Below are 23,724 nucleotides of genomic sequence, written 5' to 3'. Positions count from 1 at the left end.
AGAGGCAAAAAAAAAGAGAGAGAGAGAGAAGAAGAGAGAGGAAAAAAATCCAGCCCCGAGCGAAAGTAAAGCGAGGGAATAGAGGGGGAGGCAAAAAAAAAAAAAAAAACGCCAGAGAGCTTGCAAGCGCGGCCGAGCGTGGCACGCGGCTAAAGAGAGGGTGAGCGGGGGGATGAAAATGCGGCACGAAAAAAATGAAAAAAAAGGGCACTGGAAAAAAAACAACCCTAGCGACGCGAGAGCTTGCGAAATTTGACGATTAGAGGTGCTCGCGAGTGGAGGCCAATACGGGACATTACCGAGGAAATTCCTGGATTTTTCGCGCTGTTCTGCGTATTACGTTGAATGGTGATGAGTTTCGGGAAACACGCGAAAATGAGACGAAACGGAAAAAAATAATAGCAGAGGAAACTAAAACATGCCGGTGTAGGTGCGTTCGACGGAGACTGAATAATTACAAGCAAGAGATGCAGAGAGGGAGAGGAGTCGAGTCAAAGGGGAGAAAAAGGAGGGTGGAAGAAGAGAGCGGAGCAGAGGAGATTTCATTGCGCAGGAGGGTAAAAAAAGGGAACGAGCGGGGCGTGCAGGGATGAAGTGCGTAGGTATTGATCTATTTAAAGCCTAGAGTACCAAACGAGGTCCTTATTAAAAAGGCGGAATGAAACAAGGGTAGCTCCGCTCCCTCCCTACCTTGCGCGCACACGCACGCAACCCCATCAGCTATACCTCCCTTTCGTTTTCTCTTTTCCGCCGTCCGTGTGTGTCTCATCGCCTCGCGGGAGCTCCCCTTTCTTTCGCTACTTCTATCTTTTTTTTTTTTTTTTTTTTCTTCGTTATTATTTTTTCCTCCCCCTCTTCCTCGCTCAGGTAAGCAAGTTCGTGCACACGAAAGGCAAAGGGAAAAAAGCAACCACGGGAAAGCCGTGATTTGCTATGGTTTTTAGTTTTGGATTTGATAAACAAGGGATCTCTGTTTTTTGGCCCTAATTAGATAGTCAAGCAGCCTCATCATCTCCTACCAGTACACGCGTACGGGTAAAGAGGACAAGGGGGGAAACTCCGGAGTATCCCTCTATTACAACGAAAATTTCTCATTTCTCAAAATCAGCCTGTACGTTGATCCGCAATGGCGTTGTTTGCGAAAAGATAAAACTCTTTTTCATCGATTTCGTACGAGATATATATGCTCTTGTTTTTTTTACGCACACCCGCGCCACGTGCGCGCGTATACTTTCGACCGCGTTTTTTCGCGGTTTTCTCACTTTCACTTTGTACTTTTTTTCTTCTTTTTTTTTGTTTTCCTCTTTTTTCCCCCCGTTTTTTTTCTGTGTCACCACCGACTGCGTGTTTTATGTTTCGGAAGCACAAACGCTCGCTCGCTGTGCCATCGATTAATCGACACCACGCGCCAGCAGCTGCCTGTCGAAACGAGTATTTTTTTTTTTTTTTTTTACCCCCCTTATACCCCATCGCCAATATTTAACGGGAATTTTTTCGATATACCTCCCAGCCCCGGGAAAGGTTATATATTTTTCGTACAGCCGCGAAAGCTCGAAAAACAGGGACCGAGTGGGTGGCGCCGAATTAAGCTCAACTAATAATGATAACGAGCGATGCCATACGCACAATGTGCGCTCGCGCAAAAAAAAAAAACATATCCCCGCCCGTGCGCATCCCCGCATCGGTGTACTGGCAGCTTAAAACGTAACAATGCCGATCATTATCGTCAAATGATGTCGCGATTATTTTATCCAACGGCAGCAGTAGCACTATTCCTGCCGGGGCTAGCAGTAGCCGTGGGTTGGGAGGGGGGGGGCATTGTTACAATGTAATCCCTGCTGCAGACGTAAAAGCTCCCTCCGCTGGTGTCCGGTAATTTTCACAAATGCGAATATCAGTTTACGCGAAACGCGAGTTTTATTATACGCACAGAGTCGAGTTGTTGCAGGGGGCGATCGAGGAGAGGGGCGCGAAACTTTGCGAGTGACAGGCACCACCTGGCTCTCCAAATCATGATTTGCTTTTTTTTCATTTTTATTTTACCACCCGACCGGAAAACTTCACTGCCCCCGGGGGGGTAGGGAGAAACATAGCGACAGAGAGAAAGCGCGTGCGTAGGGGGCTAGGCGGTGGCTCCCCCCGTCTCCCCCTCCACCTCCGCGCTAGATATAAAATCCGCGATTTTAAAGCATTTTAGTATCGATCCCCGTTTTTAGCACTAGTCGCGGGGCTTTCTATTGGCGGCGGGGTTGTGCCAGCGTGTCCGCGCGGTGGGAGGCTGATTTCTCCCTTCCCTCTTTTTCCCGCGGCACCGGCGGAAGGCAGCAGCGAGAGGACCTATACAGTTAGCAAAAGAGACAGTGCTCCGAGAGAGGTAGAGGGGGGGGATGAAATGGGGATGTAGATAAAAAGAGAGGCGTAATGCGCGTACACATAATACCAGCACTGGTGGGTACGTAGTTGCCGCGACTGGCGTTGCTACAAGTGCGTAAGTGCATTATAAAATTCATGTTGCAGCGCTATACAGCGAGGGTCGCAGCAGGGGGGGTTGGATGGAAGAGCGGTAGGGAGAGAGAGAGAAAAATCCGACACCCCTTCCCTCGTCGCATGCACACACAGGCGCATTTACCTCTTTTAATGTACCTCACTTGTTCCCCGATACCCTCCGCTCTTCCGGACAATCGGGCGATTTTTCCCGTCCGACCTCTTGATGTTTGGCAACGATGCCCGCTTGTTTTTCGTCAATTTGTTCACTTTTTTCTTCCAACCCTCCCTGCGCTGTGCAGCACCTCGATTGAGCTAACGAAGGAGAAACAAAAATAGACTCCAAATTTCCTCGACGAGTATTGACTTATTCGCTGGACGCCATCGAGGTAATCGAAAACCGTGAAACGGGCAAGTGGTGAAAAATACGAGAGGCACCCCAATTCTTACTTCTAGCGGTGCGCCCTCGTCTTTCGACGGGATGTGGACGCGGGCTGTTCACCCTTTTTTTTTCCGCCGGTGGTTCTTCGTGCACGCGCCGTTGACCGTCGACGAGAGGAAAGGGTGGCGGGTCCTCCTGATGGCCTCTTTTTCTATTAATACGGCGAGAGACGGGCAGAACTGGCCCCTCGGAGCGAGGGGATGATGGCCCGTACATAGATGAGGAGGGACGGGAGCTTCCGAAAATATACACGCATCACGTGCAGGCGCACACAGGGAGGAAGACACGTGTGGACGCGCGCTCACGGAGTGTACGGGATCGAGAGACACGGCGGAAAAAGAGAGCGAAATTTTAATCCAACTGGTATCACAGTTTATTTTTATTTTTTCGTTTTTTCATTTTTTTTTTTTTTTCTCCACCACACCCCTCACACCTGCCGATTAAGCGCGTTACCGCGGCAAACTCTCGAGCAGAGATTTTCACGCTTTTTTCCCCCCCCGATAAATACGCTATGGAGGGTGTACATTTCAGTTTTTTCGGTCTACCGCTGCGCTGCTGTGTTTTAATTGAATTTACAGCTTCGACTCTTTTTTTTTTTTTTTTTTTTTTTTTTTTTTTTTTTTTTCAACTCGTCTACTTTCGATTTGCCGTCCGTCACACGCGCGCGTCGCCCGAAAACTCACTAGTCACGATTAATGAGCTCTTCGCTAAATTTCCTAAATGAATAAATAAAAAAAAAAAGTGCTTCATTACAGCGTCACCCACGTGCACGTTCATTATCGTTGAGGACACCTGCACGGAACGGGGAAACGTATAGGGGAGGGGAACAAATAATAAAAACGCAAACGGTGATAAACACGGATGAAACGTCGTGGTCGCGAGTTTGGCTACTTATCCGTCCGACCGAATTTCCATAAGTACCTATACGTTGGGGGGGGTGGGAAGAAAAAATAAAGGCAAACACCCCCGAGGAGCCCAGGAGGGACTGGTAAGCGAGGCGCATTAGGAGCTACTCTGGATTCATCGCGTGCGGGGAAACGCCTCGACGCCCATGGTACAGTCGTGTATAGCGCGAAACTATGTGTATATGTAGGTATATAACATAGGCGGAGGTCAAAAAAGATGGACGAACTCACGCCGGCAGCAGCCCGAGAAGGGGCGAATTAGAGAAGCCCCGCAGATGTACACCTAGCAGAACTTTCGTTTCGCGAGGACTTTGCGCGTGGGGGGGAGGAAGAAGAAGCGAGCGAGGGGAGCGTCATCCCTCCATAGAAAAATCCATAAAGTTATAAAATGTGCGGAGGGCGAATAGTAGGCAGCGCGCAGATTAGTTATGAAAATATAAAAGGAGTGAGCGGAGAGAGGGAAGACGGATGGCGGGGCTCCCCGGCCGGGTGAGGGTTGACGTCGCCCGAGAGGGCTCAACTTTTCCAACCACCACCCCGTCCAGTGCTGTATAGGTGTGTGTACGTGTATTACCACAGCGATACCCTTCAGCCACCCTCCGGCTACGTGTATTATATATACATACACGCTCGACTCTTTTTCCTTTGCTTGGCTTCCGCGCGCGTGTCTCTCCCTTTTCTTCCTTATTTTAGCCCCTTTTTCTCGGAAAGCCTCCACTATCTCCCAGCCGGGCAACGCGCACCGTCCCGTATATACGTTTCGCCAACCACATTTAAATTGGCGTTTTTCAGTTGTTGCTTGTACTTTCAACCTTGAAACCTCACTCGCGCTTTATTTTATTTTTTTTTTCCTTTTGCGCGCCTTTTCGCGCACACTACACGTATATATATATACAAACTGTTGGGCCTCCGAGTGAATTTTATGATTTCCAAGGCTCGCGGGATACGACCGAGAGTCCAAGGAGCGAGGGAGTATCGATCCCCATCGGCGGAGATATTTCGAGGCTTTGGCAACTTTTTCGATAAAACTCTCGAGGAGACTCTCGGCCCGTCGCCGCTGGGGGGTGGGGGAAAAAGATAAACAATCCGAAATTCGCGACGCGTGGGCGATAGGTGTGCTCGCACAAACATAACTCACTCGGTTTTTCCTAATATTCCGCGCATTGGCTCGATGTTTTCTTAACGATCGGTGGTTCCTTGCGGCCGGAGGGAGCCAATAACCCGGAAGAGAGGAAAAAAAAAAAAAGTATAGGTACAGGAATCCCTTGCAACATAGTCCCGAGCGTTTGTAGCTCGCACAAGTAGTAGTTGTACTTCCGTAGATACGTATATATGTATGTATATGTATAACGGTCGGGTGTACATGGCAAAAGTTCCGCGGAAGCAAAGTATACGGTATATACATATATACACGAGAGAGGCACGCGGCGCGCCAAGCCAGCTGCTTCATGCATAATTCAATCAGAGTTAGACTAGAAACGTCAATACAGCTCGCAGATTATTTCTTTTCCCGGGTAGCCGCCACCGGCTGCGCGCTCTCCTCTTCTTTCTCTCCGCTCGCGACTGTATATTATACTCGACTCGCGAGCTTCCGTCTGTATATATACGGCACCTCTCGCTCGCTCTTCCGGCTTAGTTAGCCCCATCCGCCCGATCTGCTGATGCCTCCTAGTACCCCATGTATATATACACCAACTATACAGTAGCACACCTAGTTACTACTGCTCTACCCCACCCGGAGGGTGTAGGTATACGTGTGTGTTAATGCTGCTGGTGGTGGTAGTGGCGCCTGCGAAAACTGCTCTCCCGCCCTAATCTCTCCTCCTCGTCGTATACCTACTCTTCTCTCGCTCGTTGGCCAAAGAACGCTAGACCCGACGTGCCGCTTATATACTTATGTAACACAAGTAACTGTGTATATGTATACGTTCCCTCATAGTCTCTCCCGGCTGATTATCCATTTAACTTTTTTTTTTAACCTTTGCCCCTCAGTATGTATATATTTTTTTTTTTCCTTTTATTTTAATTGATAATCTAATTCGATACTGGTAAAGCTGCTTCCGTCGACGTAAATTGTGTGTGCGTACGTATATAGGTGTACAGAAATCGGGGTGCACGTGCCGTAACGCATACATTATATACGTATATGTTGGAGCGTGTATGAAGCTTCGGTTATTCGGCCTCGACCATTTCGCGTGTTTTAATTGCGAGATGAGGAGGCTCGCCGCTCTGATTCGATGGGATTTTTTCATAGCCGGCCAATGAGAACTCGATCATCGGGGCGCAAATCGAGCGTTTTACGCGCACAACGTATGCATTGTGTGCCCCGGCATCGATGCACGCATCACCGTGCACGTGTGTATATACATACGTACGCCGGTGTATTCCCACCCCCCGGAGCTTTTCGGTTTTGCCTCCTCTCTCTCTCTCTCTCTCCCAATTTTTCAACGAGATTTTTATCCACACCTCGCTCGCGCGATCTGCGACCAACCCCTAGCCACCCACCCTGTCCCGATCATATCGAGCTTTTTGCTTGTTACTACCTGCGTCGCCCCGTACATTGGTATACGCCTCCCCACCCCCCCCCCCCTCCCTCTCCCTCCTGCGCCCTCTTTTATTATTGTTATTATGTGTTCGCAACGATATTATCAACGAGCGGCTCTCTCTTGTCCCGCTTCGCGCGCGCGCGTGTTTTTCTTTTCGCTTTTCCGCCCCCGATCGGATGTACTATATTCCGCTGATGAAAACATAAACTTTGATTCTCGCTTTTTTTTTCTCTGTATTTTTTTTTCTTTTTTTTTTCATACAGAACAACTCTATTGGACAATGAGTTTTTCCTTTACGGCATTGCGGGTTGCCGACCACACAGTCCCTCGGATGATGAATCCTCGTTTCCGATTCGGGTTTTAATATAGGTTCATCAGGGGATACTTTGTTTGACAAAACCCCCCCTTTTTTTGGTCGTTGAGCTATGCTAACCATGGATTTACAAGAAAATTTTGCTCACGAAATACGAACATTTTCTTGAGAATTGGTTTGTTAGTTGCTAAAAAGTTATAACATTTAACACGGATGAGATGATATCAGATTAGTAGATCTTGTGTTGTACCATACTATACACGAACAAGTAGCAAAAGTTCAAAGTTATCCGTCCAGATTGCGCTAAATTCTTTGGTAATAGGTTTCCTTAGCCAGCTCCCAGGTGCCTTTCATCTAACTCTCTCTCTCTCTCTGGTGCTTATGGTGTACTTGCAGAGCCCGAGCTTTACCCCAAGGATATGATACATGCGCTGCTTCTGCTGCATGTGCATCACATACTCAAGTGCAAGCCTTTTTCATATCAGCCACGTGGCAGCTGCAGTCCTATATATGTATACATCTACACGTTCATGTCTAGGTACACGAGTACAGTGTCACGTTGTGGTAAGGGTCTACTTTCCTTTCCTTTTTTTTCGCTTGATGTAGTCCTCTGTAGTTGCTCTCCCTCCAACACCCCCCTCGGATCGTAATGATTTACATGCTCTCGCTTTCTCCCGTCAAAAGGGGTGTGAGAATTTTTTTAACTCTCGTCTCCCTTGCACTCTGCCATTATCATTTTATTTTTAGACTCGAAAGCTCCACAAGAAAAAAAAAAAAAAAAAAAAAAAACGGCTACTGTACAATTTCGAAAAGATCCCCGTGACAAGCAAGTAAAAATATTGGTACAGTCGACGTGTACTTGTCTACTGCTTGTATGCTTATATTTCAATTGGCCACTCGCCCGGGTATTTTTCTCCTTGTGCGTTGATCGATAATTGTTTTAAAATCCGCCGATGCGTTTGCGCGTGTCACGAAACTCGTGTTATTTTTATTATTATAATGCAAGCGAGCTTTTGCGGTAACATTTGTTTGTACAAAAAAAAAGAAAAAAAAAAAAAAAAAAAAAAAAAAAAAAAAAAAAAAGAATCCCAAAGCCAACCGATCCACTCGTGCGCCTTTGTATTTGTTTATCAATCGGTATATAATATCGGAAACGCAATTTATATAATTTCCACGCCGCCGATCGTTTTAATCAATAAAAGTGGGGAAAAAACGTCAACGCGAAAGATTAAAATGAAAAGCTCCGCCTCCCGATGGATTTGCAACGGTATACGCGCACATAAACAAACAATAACGAAAAAGCTACAGGAAAAACGATGGCAATTGTATAACTTTCGGGAATCAGACGAAAAATGCCAAGTTCGCATTAGACGACGAGTACACCCACGAGTACCCTCTGTGATGTTACATTACATACGAAGCAGAGAGAGAGATCAGCTTTTACGGAGGCACAAGTGCGAAATAGCATTTTCCAGAGCCAAGGCATCCGCCTCGCGCACAAAGCGAATTATAATCAGGGCGCGCGCTCGAGATGGCAAATACCGACGAGCCGGTATATAATAAGCACGTATACATATACATATATGTACGTGTAGGGTGTACAGGTGTGTGGGTATACACGCGTACACGAGGAGCCAAGGGGGAGAGCATTAAAAACGCGCTTTTCCCATCTCTCTCTCTGGCTCGCCCGTGTTTTACAGTCCCCCCGCCCGCCCGTTCTGTCTCCCTTTTTATTTCAACCCCGCGCAGCAGCTCGTTTGGTTTTCCCTCTTTTTTCCCCGCCGCGCTAACTCACTCATCCCCGCATTATCCGGGACCCCTACTCGTCACCACTGGTTACTTTCCATTCCCACCACCACCGCCACCCCGGGAGTGTGTACAGCGGGAATAGCGCCGGCGGTCGAGCGCATCATCCTCCGCTGCTCATCTACCCCGTGCCCGGAGTCCTCTCTCTCTCTCTCTCTCTTTACGCGTATATCATTATATACATAGTCCACGCGCTTTACACCATCACCGACTACTATATCTCCTTCTTTTTCTTTTCCCTACCTCTCACACGTGTACATACATTTCCTCCCATCTTTTTCTTTCTCTCTCTCTCTCTCTCTCTATACCCTTGTACACGCTTACACGTGCCTGTACGACAATTTGATCTCCTCCCGCGCACTTTCTCCTCATTTGCCGTGCGTAGCTAGCCGAGGGAAGAGAAGAGCAGCGGTGAAAGCTCGCAAGCTCTATATATCCACTGGAAATTAGGTTTTTTTCTTTTTTCCATCTATTTGTTTTATTAATCAAGCGCTGTCAAATTTTGGAGATCGGCAACAAATACATTCCACTATTGATCCTTCCGTGCGAATTTGCAGCTGATTTTCAACTCAACGTTGTTTTTGGTAATCGGTGTACGATACAGTCTCACGTGATCAAAGTAAAAAAAAAAAAAAAAATACAAAAAAGCAGATCGGTGGGTAAACCGATTTCTCGAAAAAACCGGCACAACTTTCGCGCAAGAAAAAAGCGAAAGGGAAATTGCCGGGGTGGCGTGACTCCCTCCTTCTTTTACTTTCATCCTCCCGGTCTAGCGAGTTCTAGCCGCTGGTAAAACACACGCGCGCGCTCCACCCTCATCTCCACCACGTGTATATGTACATACATACATAGAGGCTCACAGCTCGGCGAGTCCCGAGCGCGTGCAGCCGCCACAGCCGCCCTTCTAATTTTTCCACCCCTTTCACGAAAATTAAAATCAATAGTGCCACCACCGCGTGCCGCTTCCGCCGTCGACGCTACCACCCCCTCCGCCCCTCGCACGAGCTTAGCTTTTCTGCGCCCTGTGTTTTACTAGCTGCTCGCGACCCCTCCGTCCGTCTGTCTGTTTTTATCCTCCTCCGCTCGGCCCGAGCACACCTTGGCGCGAACTTTGCTTCGATCTCGAAATCGCGGCCAGCTCCCATCTCCCCCCTCGCCCGCGTGATGAAATTCATTTGCGTGCGCTTCCCCCGAAGATGCGTGAGAATTTTTATTCATACATGTACGCTGGTAAAAAGAGATTTTTTTTTTTTTTTCATGCAACGTTTAACAAGTTTCACCGTATGGTGACACGGTTGAATTGTCGTGGCATTGGCGCGTCTCTTTTTTTTCTTTCTTTGGTTCAGTGATGATGAAAGTGTGCTTTTCTTATCGAGCGTGGGTATCCTTGATGTCACACGAGCCATTGGTTGTGCGATTGAATGGAAAGCAGCAGGTGTTCGGTGTATTTTTAATTTTTGACTATTTTTAATTTTTACAGACCGCCGAAGAAAGGTGAAAGTACACCTGTCTCTTTATCTTATCGCCGCAATGGTCGTCGATATCCCATATTTATATTTTTTTTTTTTCTCAAGGTTGACCGTACGACAACTAATTTTCTATATACGTCCGTTGCGTAAGTATAAAATTTATTTGTGTCGGGATTATATTTTTTTCTGAAAAGAAAAAAAAAACATCAATCATTCGATACTGCTTTAATTCACAATAAATGGAGACTTTCAATAAATTACTTTTGATCTTTTTTACGTTTGACTGCAATAGATTGTTGTACTCCTCATTTAATCAGTAAACGCCCAATGACGTTATTGAAACAGTTTGATTCATTTAGCTTCACTTTGCGGGACTTTAGTCTACTAACTATTTATACCGCTAATAATTTATTTCTTAGATTTCAGTTCTCGAAAAAATTGATACTCTTGTGTTTGCCCTAAGCTTGTACGTCTCATTATTTTAGAATTCAAGCAAATGATTATGATCATTTGTGTAAAAAAGCAAACATACATTATGTTCTGGTTACAGAGTCCGCGCAGGTGCTTCCGAGCGAGTAAGTATAAAGAGCAGAGCGTAGTATCATAGAGGTGGCTACGTCTCTACTCTACATACAAATGCACACACGTACACGTACAGGTTGCCACGGTTGGGAATGCACACGCAAGTATTGTTCACGAGCATGGAAATAAAAAAAAAAAAGATGAATCGCGTCGTAAATTTTGCGAAAAAAATTTGTTTCACGCCTGCGTGCAAATAAAACTGTTGACGAAAAAAATCTGTCGGTATCGAAAAGCACACCAACCAAAAGCAATATTTGTTTATTAATAGCCCAGTGATTGGTGAGGAGAAAAAAAAATCGTATCACGATATATTGAAAAAACAAATAAATTTAGAGTATACACAGAAGTAAAATTTTTCTTGTTGGTATTACGTTTCGTAGTGTTGTTCGATTAAAATATGTCATTTAGAAACGTTGTTCCTCTTTGAGTACGTGCTTATGTAAGTATTGGTATCTCTGAATGTTTTGGAATTAAGAATCTTCAGCAATTGAAATTTTTACTCGATATTTTTGTAGGTGCTTTATTGTTATTCAATTCGGAATTTTTTCGTTAATAACTGCTTGAAAACTTTAATGTTTTTCCATTTAAATTGATTTTTCTTGTGCTCAACATATTGATGTAAAAATAAATTCACTAAAAATAATTTATTTCATTTGATATTTTAGCTTCATCCCAATATTTCGTACATTTTTTAAAAACTTAACAATTTTAAATTCTATTTTAAATTTACTATGCAGACAAATAGTAGTGCAATTAAAAATCAAAATATATATTGAAAATAAAATCAATGCTTGGAATCGTAAGTTGCTAAGAAAATAAGGTAAATGAAAATTTAAAAAAAGTTGTGTGCTAACAGATGAACAATTACGTTTTTGCGTTAGTTATTTCATTTAACACTAAGTCAGTTATTTTACGACCGATGGTTGAAAAATACTCCAACTCTTGAACGAAAATCAAAGTACATTTTTAACCTTTGTGTCAAAAAGATACAGATGTTTAATTAAAAATTGGTACAACATTCCATTAAATTTGTATAATTCAGCGTAGAGTGAAAAATGAACTTTAAATACACAAGTATTAGACGAAAAAGAAAAATTGTCGATGTACAAAAATATGGAAAAGAATTTGTAGGTCTGCGCGTATGCGTGTGAAAGACTTTCTCTTTATAACTTGAGAGATACGTGAAATAAAAATTACTGATCCTAAGACCATAAGCTAGTAATGTTCAGTTGTCTAGACAATTTTCATGAGATATGCAATTTTTTTTCAATGGTAAAAATTATTGCTTTAAAATGAAAAAAATTTCAATGATAATTGGAATCGATTGCATGGATTTAAAATCGTCAGTTGAGTAGGATCACGTGCCGTATCGGTTTTAATTTTCAAAAATGTGTCCTAGCTCATTTCATTATGATTGTGCAATTAAAATGGTGTTCCGTCTAGGCATTTTGTAACAAAGCTTTTTTTTAATGAAACGATCGGAATCGTACGAATCTATAATTTAACGTCAGATATTATCTTTTGAAAATTTAGAAAAGAAATAGCCCTTTTTTCATTTATCTTCACAACGAAAAGATTTCGACCTGTACACCACGAAAAAAAAAAGTCTCAAGAACGTGCAATTGACGAATAATATATATAGTCGAGTGACCCATGCAAAAAAAAAAATAAACTACTTTTTCTGCCAAGTCGCCATTAGTGCCATATTAGGTATATTATATTCACAAAGACCCGGTGATAAAAAATGCGCATCAGCAGCTACAGCTTAAGTATAAAATAATCCATAGACATCGCCAACGACGCATAGTACCAAAAGCATCAGGCAGTAGCGAAACGCGAGCGGCGCCAACAATAAAAACTTTTGCGCGAACATTCGGTATCGGTTAATGTTACAGAATTTAACCAGCGCAGCCCTTTCTCGCTCTCCCGTTCGCTCACCAGCAGCCCGCCCTCCGCGGCCTGCTCCCTTCCTTCCTGCTGCTGCTGCTGCTTTTTATCATCATCCCCCCAAGTTTTAACTCTCCTCCTCCGCCCTCCTCCTCCTCTCCTTTACTTTGTTAGAATTCAGCGAGTTTTTCGTCCGTCTCTCTCTCTCGTGTCCCCCTTCCCTCTCTACATTACCTCCGCGCGGAGCTACTATCCCGCCCTACTCGAGCTCTCTCTCTCTCTTCTCCCCGCGCCCTCCTCCCCCGCCTTCACAAAGCGATGATATTGATTTAAAAGTACATTCGTGTTTTCATAATGCTGTATCTGTACGTCGAGCGCCTCATCCCGCGCGCTCGGGCTCGACGTCGCCACCGCCCGCGCCGACTATACGACGTATATATACATATAATAACCCTCCACCCCCCCCGGCCAACTACTACCGTACCCTATTCGCCCCCTGCAAAAATGTACACGTGTACACGGGATGTCCTAATCGGCGAGCCCTGATACTTTAATTTCACTCTGTTAAAAATAATTGGAGCTGTGTGTGTAATGCCGCAAATGACGCGCGCCTCGCAGACGGGGGTTAGCGGGAGGGTGGCGCGAAAAAAAGCTAGCGCGATCGGCGGAAAGACGCGCTGTGTGTACGAATAGGGGGTGGGGGAGAGAAAAGAATGCCGGCACACGCCGTTGTGCACGGCTTCTCTTAATTAGACGCGCGCGCGTGCGAAGGGTGTATAGGATCCTATACGTATCGCGTCGCGGAGGATGTGTAGCTGTTTGTAGCGATGACATTACGAGGCTGCGCGGGGGGGGAAGGTGCATCCCCGAGACGGGGGGAGATGCGAACTGTATCGCCGTTGACGCTGCAGGCGCATTAGTATAATTATACGATTTTTTCGTTACACGATGTCGTGCCGGAGCCGGGTGGGGGGAGACACTTCTTTCCAACCCCCCGCGACCCTTGGAGTTTCTCGCTCATCCTTGTTCTCTTTTCATCTGATTTTGCCTTTCTTCCCCGGCACCCCTTCCCTGGTGTATAGTCCCTCGTGTTTATCCGTTTCTGCGGTGATTGCTGCTGTTTTCGTCTCTAGGTGTGTGTGTGTTTTTTCGAATATCCTAAATTTTCCTAAATTTTACGAGTTTGCGGAGAAAAGTACCGAGTAGGTGGTTTCGGAAAGCCTTGCGCATAACTGACCCGATAATTGGTTCTATCAGTTAATATGAAAAAAAAAAATAAAAAAAAAATAGGTCAATTACCTTGTAAGTTTTAATAATTTATTATGATTGAGAGTTATTTCAATGGGCAGCAGTACTGTTCTGTACGCGTATTCGCTTGTACGGTTGGTCAATCGAACCAAACTTTGGGACGTTTTTAGTCCCGGGTGTGCTTTCGCTACTGGAATACACCAACAACCGACAGTGAGGAATTAATTATTTAGGTATTAGAAAACGATGTAATAGTACATGAAAAGCTTCTTTTTTGTCACCAGATCCGAATTCGTATATTACGTCCAACATTGCTAATTCGGGTTACTTGTAAAACTGTTCGAGCTTTTGTCTACCTCTCGCTATTGATTTTAATTATAGACATACGTTGTATTTCATCATAAGTAACGTTGGATATTTGAAGGTTTTTTTTTTTTTTTATTTAAATCCCTTCGTACGAGCGAATTATTCACTTGTCTATTTTACGCGCTCGATTGATTTTGCCTCTACGTTAAATATTTTATCGATCGTATCATGAAGTGTGCATGATTTGAAAGTACAGGAATCGGGTTGATCGAAGATTAATGCGTCGTACATAATTTCACGCATCCCCTTGAAGACGTACGACGTTACCATATTCGTACAATCAAAATGATAATTTTGTTTGAAAAAAAAAAACAGAAAAAAAAGTTTGTTTCATTTTACAGCACGATGTTTCACGGAGGCAGTAATTTTAATTATCCGCTCTGTTTGATCGGAGAACCGATAGTACTGAAAATAGTGCCGAGCTATAAATTAGATTTCCGAAAAATAATGGCCCTATAGGAGCAATAATGAATCACGCGATTGGAAGTACTTAAAATTATATGTATAAAACGTCAATAATTTTCAATGTCCGCGCGAGCACGGCACAATTGGGGATGAAAAAAAAAAAAAAAATTCGCTAACCAAGCCCCACCCAGACGAAGCGGGGCTCCAATGAGCGCCCGCTAGATCTGTGTGCGGGACGCCACTCGAAGGGCGAGCAGGTTGCATTTTACTATTGATTACCGAATTAAAAACACGCATGTATAATTCAGCAAGTCGCGGGGAGCTTTAAAAAATTGCCACCAGGCACCGCAACTCACCACCACCACCACCGTGTACAGTTAGTTGCTGCACCCCGTGCTAGATGGAGCTTGCGTCGCTGACCTTTTGGGGGTAAGTTATAGTGAGATTCGACGAACAAAAAAGGGCTTCTGGCAACAATCAGTTGACGGAGAATTTTACCGCTTGCCGATAAAATATCATCTCGCAACAATAAATTTTTTGGTACGTTTGCTGGCGCTTTTTCCGAGCTAACAATTGTCGATTGATCACGAAGTGAGCTGAATTTGTTTGATTGTACATGGTCTTTAAAAGTTTTTAAAAAATGAGCAACTATGTCTACAGTTTTTAATTAAAAAAAAAAAAGTAACTCATCACTAGTAGATAATAATTTTGAAAAAATATATGTCGTTGAATAAGATTTTCAACTTGACAAGTGTAGAGTGAACAATAAATAATTGGGATGGAATGTTTGGATTTGGTTTGAAAAAAAGCGGTAACTGTGTTCATTAGTTTCGTATATTCTATTTATTCCAAATTACAATTTTTCGTTGAATATTTCACATTTAACAAATAATATGAAATCTGATTACATAAATCGTATATTTCATCTCGGGTCGTTTTATTTCTGAACCCTATGTATACTTGCATTCATCATCAAAAAAATATCAATCAACTAAAATAATAATCTGTTTGACATCACGATTAAACGTTTTCATGTATATCATATCAAACACGCAAAATTTTTTTATCAACATTTTATCAGAAAAACACATTTGTAAGTCTATAATTACACCAGGTATCTGTTATCAAAATACCATCAAATAGATAAATGTCGTTTAAATTATTCAAAAATGGTTACAAAATATTATAAATGTTGTAATTTTTTCTTTACTTAATTTTTATACTTGTGTATGGTACAAAAAATTTACCATTTTTATTCAGAAAAAATAAAGTTATAAAAAAATTTGACGCAATTTATTGATAATATTTTTGTACGGTGCACGAAAAAATAAAAATTGAAGTGAATCTACAACAATTATTAAACTTATGTATTTCACTACAATTACATTGTCAATGTGAATTTTAAGTATTCAATACGGTTATATCATATTTTTGTAACCTCAGTTGACTACGATTTCTAAATGTGCCGTGTTTTGATTTTTTTCTCAATTATTTTAGAAATGGGAGGATTAGAATAGAGTACCATAGAGAGAACAGTAATTAGGATACACAACCGCGCCTCAGATCTCGGACCTTCTTGAATGATTACCTAAATTTACATTTATGGATTAATTGTTAATGTATATTTTTAGAACACACTCAAAGTTTTTTTTTTTTTTAAATACATTCTCGATTTAAACAAAATGTTATCGAGAGTAAAATTAGCGCATTTCACCGTCACTAACAAAGAGGTGAATCACACAGTTTGTCAAAATTATCCTATCTAAATGGTTTTGATTGGTTTAAAAATACTTACGATCTAGGACTCGACTTTTCTAGAATAGATAATCAGATTTAGGGTAATGAGCTTATGGGGTACATAGTTATTTAAAGATTGTGTCATTAATAGGTCTGAACAGGGCAGCCTTGGTATACATATTCAAACCATTATTATTTGGGTAGCTTAACGCTCTAACTTTATTTTCAAGCATTTTGAGGACGGAAAGAAAAGAAATTTAACGTTTTTCATACGATCAAATTTATCATGACGTTCGTTGCTTCCTTTTTTTTATATACCTACTATATTATCTGATCAAGTAACATTATTTATTTACAGAGTTACAACTGCAATCAAGTATATTTGAAATTAAATAACTGCAATGAAAAGTCTTGATCTCTTAAAAATTTTATAACATATATTCGTAAACATATAAATAAAACCAACATTTGATTGGTAGAGCAAATAATATAGATTATTTTTGTACAATCATTAATATTGTAATCACATGTTTTGAATCCATCTTTAGATAACATCATAATGGTAACAGCAATCGGTAATATTTAGTAACATTCAACGTAAGCATATAAAATCTGAAAAATTAATATCACATCGTGTTATTATTGTGCTTACATAAAAATCTGATGATAAATGTATTTTTCAAGTCTTCGCACCAAGTTAATTTAGCACAATTTCATATTTCTTTAATTCAAGGAACTATTATCATCTTCCAAGTAAAGTTATGAGCAGCACATTGTACTTGTTAAAAACAAATGGGTGGTAATTACCTTCTACTTCATACCTTGCAAAAATATCTAAAGCATTTTTTTAAACTAATTAGTGCTACTAAAACGTAAAAAAATTCAAGATTGAATTTACGGTTTATTTTTTGGTACTTTAATCTGATACAGCTTGAGGTTTTTGATGTATTATTTTCACTATCATTCATTGTAATTATTGATCTTTTTTTGATAGTTTATCTTAAGAAATGCATACACATATTTTTTTAAATTGAAAAAAATTCATACAAATCATATTGATCGCTATTTCAACCACACGAAAGAGTACTGTTGATTTGTTTTGTAATTTCATAAAAATTATTTACGACAAATTCGCATATCTATTTAGTTTAACATCCAACATGGATACTACAGGTAATTACAAAATTTTCTTTTTCACTACACTGAGTCACTAAAAAATGTAACTTCAAAACGTATAAATAGTCGTGTAAGATATTTATAAATCATGAGTTCAAGATTTTTTTGATTTTCAACGAAACCTCTCACGTAGGGTTTTTTTTTTTTTTTTCTTTTTCTTTTTTTTTTAAGAAGTACTTTTGATCATCAGTTGTGTTTTTGATGCTCCTGTTGGTAAAAATGCAGACGAGAACATTTCACACGATGAATTTATTTGCATGTATTTACATAAGTTTTACAATGTTTTACTTTTCTGTTAGCTTGTTACGATTCAATCAGTACACAAATGATACTTGGACGAAAAATTATACGTAAAATCTTAGTTATTTTCCTGGTAATCGGTTAACCAAGCGAGTTGTAATTGAAAATTACGAAACTTTGAACAGATTCACAAAATTCGCATAAAATCTGTCTGAAGTTTCACGAATAGTTGACGAAAAACACGGAAGATATACAAAAATCAATTTAGAATCAGTATCACGCAACACAACAACCACGTCAATTTTCAAAAGACCTTGAGACTTTTTTTGAGCCCAGCCTCCACACCGATATATAATCTCGAGTTTCCATCAAAAGTCGAGCCCAGCCTGAAATTCTCATATCGAGCAGCTACCTATACCAGCTTCCCGAATTCCAAGCTCGCTCACCTCCGGACACGCGTTAAGCCCGTGATGCGTGATTGAGGTCCAAAGTGGTCGGGCACACAACGCGTATATGCTCTCGACTACAAGTTTCATCCCCCTACGCTCCCCAATTTGAGGTACAGCATCGAAACAACCCTGGCACATATTTCCCACCGTCGCGCGAATCTGTGTATATATAATAGCGGGTACTTCCATTATAACTTTCTACCGAGTGTCGTTACGGCTGAAACAGCAAAAGCTCCGGCCCGCAGCCATTTGCTCCCTAATATCTAATTCCCGGCTAGATGGTCTAGACCCTTCCTCCGTGTATCCATTTTCTTCCTTCCACTCGCCCAACTCTGTACAAGCCTCGACTTTCAGACGCCCGTCGAATCGTAATTTCACGCGCGAGTACATGACATGCGACTTTTCAGCCGAAACGAAAACAAAAAACAAAAAAAACAAAGAGGAGCAATTTAATAATAGTATAGGGGGGTACGTTAAATGATAACGTCAGTCGCATCGAGAGCAGGTGGGGCGACCGAGGACGGATTAACTCGCTTCCTTGTCGTCGACGGGGCTGGCCTCGTTCTCGAGCAGCTCGAACTTGGGGCTCAGCCCCACCAGCATGCCCTTTGTGCTCGTCTTTATCTGGCTGTAGATGTCGAGGTGCTTCCTGCACTCGGGCTCGAGGCCCTCCTCTATCAGCCGGGGTGGTATGCTGCCCGAGCGCTTGTGGCCCGGCCCAAAGGTGCTGCCCTCCTGCCTCGTCCCCGCGTCGCCGTTCCTCGACTCCGGCTACAAACAATGGGTCCATACATGTATACCTTCATTGGGGTTACCCGCGAGGTGTGTATCGTGTACTCACGAGGGTGGGCGTCCCGTCCTCCGTGGCGGGGCGTTCGGGCGTGAGGGTGCCGTTGCCGAGTTTGCGCTGCTGCTCCTGGAACGTCTCCTCCTGAAGGCTCGCCTCGTCCTTGAGGATGGCCCCGGTTATCACTGGCTTGGTGCTACCCGAGCCCACCTCGACTGCCAGAAGAAGATCGTTCGGCGCCGTACCGTTCAGCTGCTGTTGCGGCTCCGTCGAGTCCTGGTAACCCCAATTGCGTTATATGGAGTCGGAACGCTCGTGGGGCTCTGATTTTTAACTTACGTTTCTGGGGTCTTTGGTTGGAGGTGTTGCCTCGGTGTCGGGTGACCTGTCGAACTCGACCCACTTGGTGGTGCCCGAGGCCACCTCGGGCTTCAGTAGGGTGGCGCTGCCGTTGCTGGTCTGTGGCTTGCTGGTGCCGCTACCACCGGCTCCGTACATCGCCGAGTAGCCGAAGGAGTCGGCCTCGTACTCCAGCTGGTTGCCGTATCTGTAGCTGGGGTTCACGGAGCCCTGGCTGCAGATCGAGAGGTCCGACTGGGACAGTCCGGTGTTGGTGCTGCCGAACAGCTTTGACTTGTCAAAGTCTGAAACGCAGGTTGGGATCGTGCATTGGTTGTTTTTTGCCTTATTTTGTCACTGAATGATTTTTTAAAAAATAACGCAAGAGTGCTGTGCAGAGCAAACAATTTTAAACATAACAAAATCAATGTACGATAGATACAAACACCCTTTCGCACTTTTCAGGCGAATCGTTTATTTGTCAATGCAATTTGCAAACAAATAATGCAAGGCGATGGAATTTTTCGGGTGACATATTTCTCTGTGCAGAGGAAAAGGGACAAGGGGGTCAAGGATCCCAGGAACTTCCGAAGCGCGTAACACACACACACACACGATGTAAAAATGCGTAAGCCATACCTATATATAGGTACATGTGCGTGTATATATTTAAACGTTGCGAGAAAAAGGAAGGAGTGGCTTGTGTTACAAGCCGCTGCAATTTTTGCTATAAATACATCGCCAAGTTCGGCTGGGTGTGCGCTACTTTCCGACGAGCTGGTGCGGAAACTAAGTAGCACCGAACAACCTACGTCTTCGTGTGCGTGCGTGTGACGCGTCCACAGCTCTAAAACTGGGTCAGGCAGCATCCGCAGCATCAGGCAGCTCCCGCTTGTGTATACATGTATATAAACGTGCGGGGCTCCTCCGCTGCGCCTTCAGTTCTCGCCCCCTCGATGTGCTCCCTATACCTCTGGCCTCCTCTCACAACCACGTAGCCGAGCCATCGTATATACCTATACATGCATAGGGAGAGAGAGAGAGAGAGCCCCGAGAAAGGGAGCTCCCTCTTTTTTTCCTCAGCTGGCATTCCGCGAGCGTCGATTACCGTTACTCCCGAGAGCGAAGAATTTGCCACGCGTTTCCGACGACGATGATAGATGAAAACGAAACGACTCGGCTTCTTTGTGTATTTATGCTTCGAGGGTTCGTTTTGTTTTTTTTTTCTTTCTTTCTCGCGCATCGACTGCCCCCCCCCCTCCGTGATAGCATTTGTGGTGCTCTCTCTGCAGAACAACCGAGAAAATTGCAACAGCTGCTTACTGCTCGTTGGGCACGATTTGTTCTTTACTCTTTGACACTGAACTGGTCGAGTTGATTTTTTTTTTTATACTTTGTTGGAGTAGTATATGGATATTATCATGGAAAATGTCGATTACTCCCTAAGTGGATGCTGTATTTCACAGAATATTTTAGATGATGAATAGTTAGATTTATGTAAGAGTTATCGTTCTATTTTACATTTCGTCTTTCTGCGAATCATTAATTTTTTATTTTTATCTCCATCATCCAATTATGTTGTTCCCGATTTTTACTCTCAAAACGGTGTCATATTCGATTTTTAATACTTTCTGCGCGATAGTTTATGCATCCAAGAGAATATTATATAATATCCTGACGACACAGAGTCCAACCCCTACGGAACGTTTGATTGTACGGTAAGGAAAAAAAAAGATGTCAATTACCGCAGCGACGATCCTCGGATATTTCCTCGCGATGAACCAGGGCCTGCTGATCGGTCACTTGGGCGTCAATGTCATCGTTCGACTCTGCACTACCCGCGGTTTCTTCTCTACCGTAGCTTGGTGGCACCTCGACGATCACCGAGCACCCGTTGTCCTGAAACTTTCTGCCTCTCGAATCTTCCATGGTCACCTGCAAGAGCATTGAAATTTCCCCGTCATTTTTTCATACTTCCATAAAATAGCCCTTACGCCCCTTATCACGGAGCTATTGATTAGATTTTCGGGATATCGATCCGCCTCAAGGGAAATCTCCAAAGGAAAACGAAATCTGCTGTGATCATTATAACAAGAGCAGCGCATCTAATTTTCACTTTTATGATTAACAACGACGCCTCGCGGAGGAGGGAGGTCCAATTACCCTGTGATTTTTCTCTCCTCCGTCATAGCCGCGGCTCCCGCGGTGCTAATCTGCGGCGCTTCCTGTAAGGGAAATAGACCTCGAGGCTACCCAATGAGCCGTTCTTTGCCCTCCATCGTCTTGAGGAATGGCCATTCGTTCTACACCGCCAGCCCTGGCTTTTATAAAGCAGGAGGAAGGAGGAAAAAAAAACGACCCCTCCATTCTACCGCGCGCTTAATTGAGACAGAGTCTGCTCTCTGCTCCCTGTTTTTTTTTTTTTTTTTTCTTACTCCTTTCTACGTTGTCGCGGGCAAAAAGAGAGCTCGTTTGCCCTTTTTTGTTTTTTTTAAATACTTAAGTATTTTTATCATTATTGTTGCAACAGCATCCCCGCATTTATCGCGGGTATATACGAAGATTTTATTTCCATTTTTCAATCTTCGTTAATCTGTTCGCAAAGAAGAACCATTGAAAAAAAGGTTGAAAAAGGCAAATAAATCACGAGACGAGATGAAAATTAGGAGGACGAATAGAAAAGATGAAAGCATCGAGTAAACGAAAAAATCACTCAACTAATGTACGTGGATGTTGGAGGGAAAATTTTATTTTTCACCGATAATGAAAATCTCGGCCTTTCGGGAGAAAATAGGCCGCCGGGGCGCGCGTCTCGCGAGTCTTGCTCTACTTTTTACTGTCGGAATAAACCCACCTCCCCCTTTTTCTTTTTTCGTTACTCGAAAGAGCACTGGTGATGCACGCCTCGCTCCGTTAGTATCACGGGTTTTGGTATATCACGTTTCATTCATTGCACTCGAGAAACAAGGAGATGAAACCCATTGAAGACTAACGAATTGGGTATAAGATTTTTCTAACAACATAACAAAGTAATCATCCAATTTATGTTATTTAAATTACTCATTCTAGTTGATCACTCGCGAGTGCATAACATTTGACCGTAATCTATTCAATTTAAGTAAGTATATTTGAAAATAAAATTTACAGTATGTCTGTTCAGGTAAAACAGAAACTTTTAAAAGAAAATTTAGTTTGATGTTTTAGTTAGAAATTAAAAAAAAACTACCCTTGACGCATGTAAATGAGTATCTACTTTGTAGAATAAAAAGTATATGCTAATGTTATAAAGCCTATAAAAATAAAAGTTAAAAATGTGTTGCATAATTACTCTGCAGTTATAAAAAAGAATCTTATCGATGACATGTAAGATTGTAATTTTATTGCTTGTGCCCGTAGAGTAAAATCATATTGCAAGATATGGAGATATGGAATGATTCAATAGTTGATATTCCATTGTTTTGAATTGGAATGGATTTCTAATTTTGATATCAAATTTGAAATGTAAATGACCTAGCCATTACTTTCTATAACTTTATTAAATAGAGCAATAAAACGTTCATTTTATTGTTTAGAGAATTGTAAAAAAAAATTAAATTTTCATGAAAAAAGTCATTTGTTGATAAATCGGATGTTAATATCCAATCGCAAAATGAAATAATTCAAATACCTTATAAATTTTCTTTGTAAAGAACTGATGGTAAACATTAAAATTTCATTGAATTTTTAATTGTTTCACGAAAAAAAATAATGCAACTTTTGCGTTTGAAAGACACGAAACGATGTCCGTTTTCAATCCATCGAGTAGACGTGTCAATTAAAACAGAGTAGAATTTTTAATTGCCATGACACGTCGGAGGACACACGACAGACAAAGTTTCGCTCCCCGATTAGCACAATCAGATCCCTGGTCGGAAAGGAAAGTCGAGTTTTTAGCCAAGCTCCGTAGCTTCGGGCAAAGGGTCAGGGGGATGCAAAGAGTGGAAAGTCGAGAGTGAGTAGGACACGCAAGCACATGTAGGCCAACTGTGACCTCCGGCCTCGGAGTCGGAGCTGTATATACATATACCAGAAAGCTCGATCCCGTGGGCTCCAAAGCTCTAATAATTACGTATGTGCGCGCGCGCGTGCGAATGAGGGTGTGGCGACGGAAGGAGGGGGTGCAAAGGAGCCCTGTGTACGTGCACCCACCCTCTCTCTGCTAACAATGCTCAGCCGGACGTTGGTAGCGCGCCCCGTCTATTCTCATTTCGCCTCCCGTTTTGCTTTTTCCTCCTTTCCCCAGCCTCCGTGTTCAAGCTCCGCCGCAGTTTCGCTCCCATTCTTCACTCGGCCGAGTAAATCTTTTCCAGACCTCCCCGCCACCCCTTTTTTTTTCTTTCCTTTTCTTCCCCCCGGTCTCGGCTCTGCAGTTCCTCGCTCCTTTAAGACAACACAACATCAGCTCGAGCTACCCGCCCGTTTGTTTGTTTCTTGTGTATTTATATATAAAGCCCCTATGGAGCAGTAAAGAGATTAGCGTTAAGATGCTACGCCTTGGATACTC

The 23,724-nt window shown here is 42.8% G+C and overlaps 1 protein-coding gene across 1 annotated transcript in view; it reads right to left on the bottom strand.

Annotated features, from left to right (window-relative positions):
• Positions 1-18,508: 18,508 nt before the first annotated feature.
• The window catches only part of LOC106641589 (uncharacterized), a 59,785-nt gene continuing 54,569 nt past the window's right edge, over positions 18,509-23,724 (bottom strand). Inside the window, exons 5-8 of the mRNA XM_014356060.2 lie at positions 20,927-21,116; positions 19,182-19,486; positions 18,897-19,118; positions 18,509-18,826 (exon numbers count right to left, since the gene is read on the bottom strand). Coding sequence (XP_014211546.2) covers positions 18,581-18,826; positions 18,897-19,118; positions 19,182-19,486; positions 20,927-21,116 — 963 coding nt within the window. The 3' untranslated portion in view covers positions 18,509-18,580. The remainder of the gene's footprint in view (positions 18,827-18,896; positions 19,119-19,181; positions 19,487-20,926; positions 21,117-23,724) is intronic.

This window comes from Copidosoma floridanum, unplaced genomic scaffold, assembly GCF_036245765.1.
Source record: "Copidosoma floridanum isolate Cflo_tuat_1 unplaced genomic scaffold, Cflo_Japanese_pri ptg000030l, whole genome shotgun sequence".
NCBI classification, from domain to species: Eukaryota; Metazoa; Arthropoda; class Insecta; order Hymenoptera; family Encyrtidae; genus Copidosoma; species Copidosoma floridanum.
The sequence above is the reverse complement of the archived record's forward strand: the minus strand, read 5'-3'. Positions and strand labels throughout refer to the sequence as shown.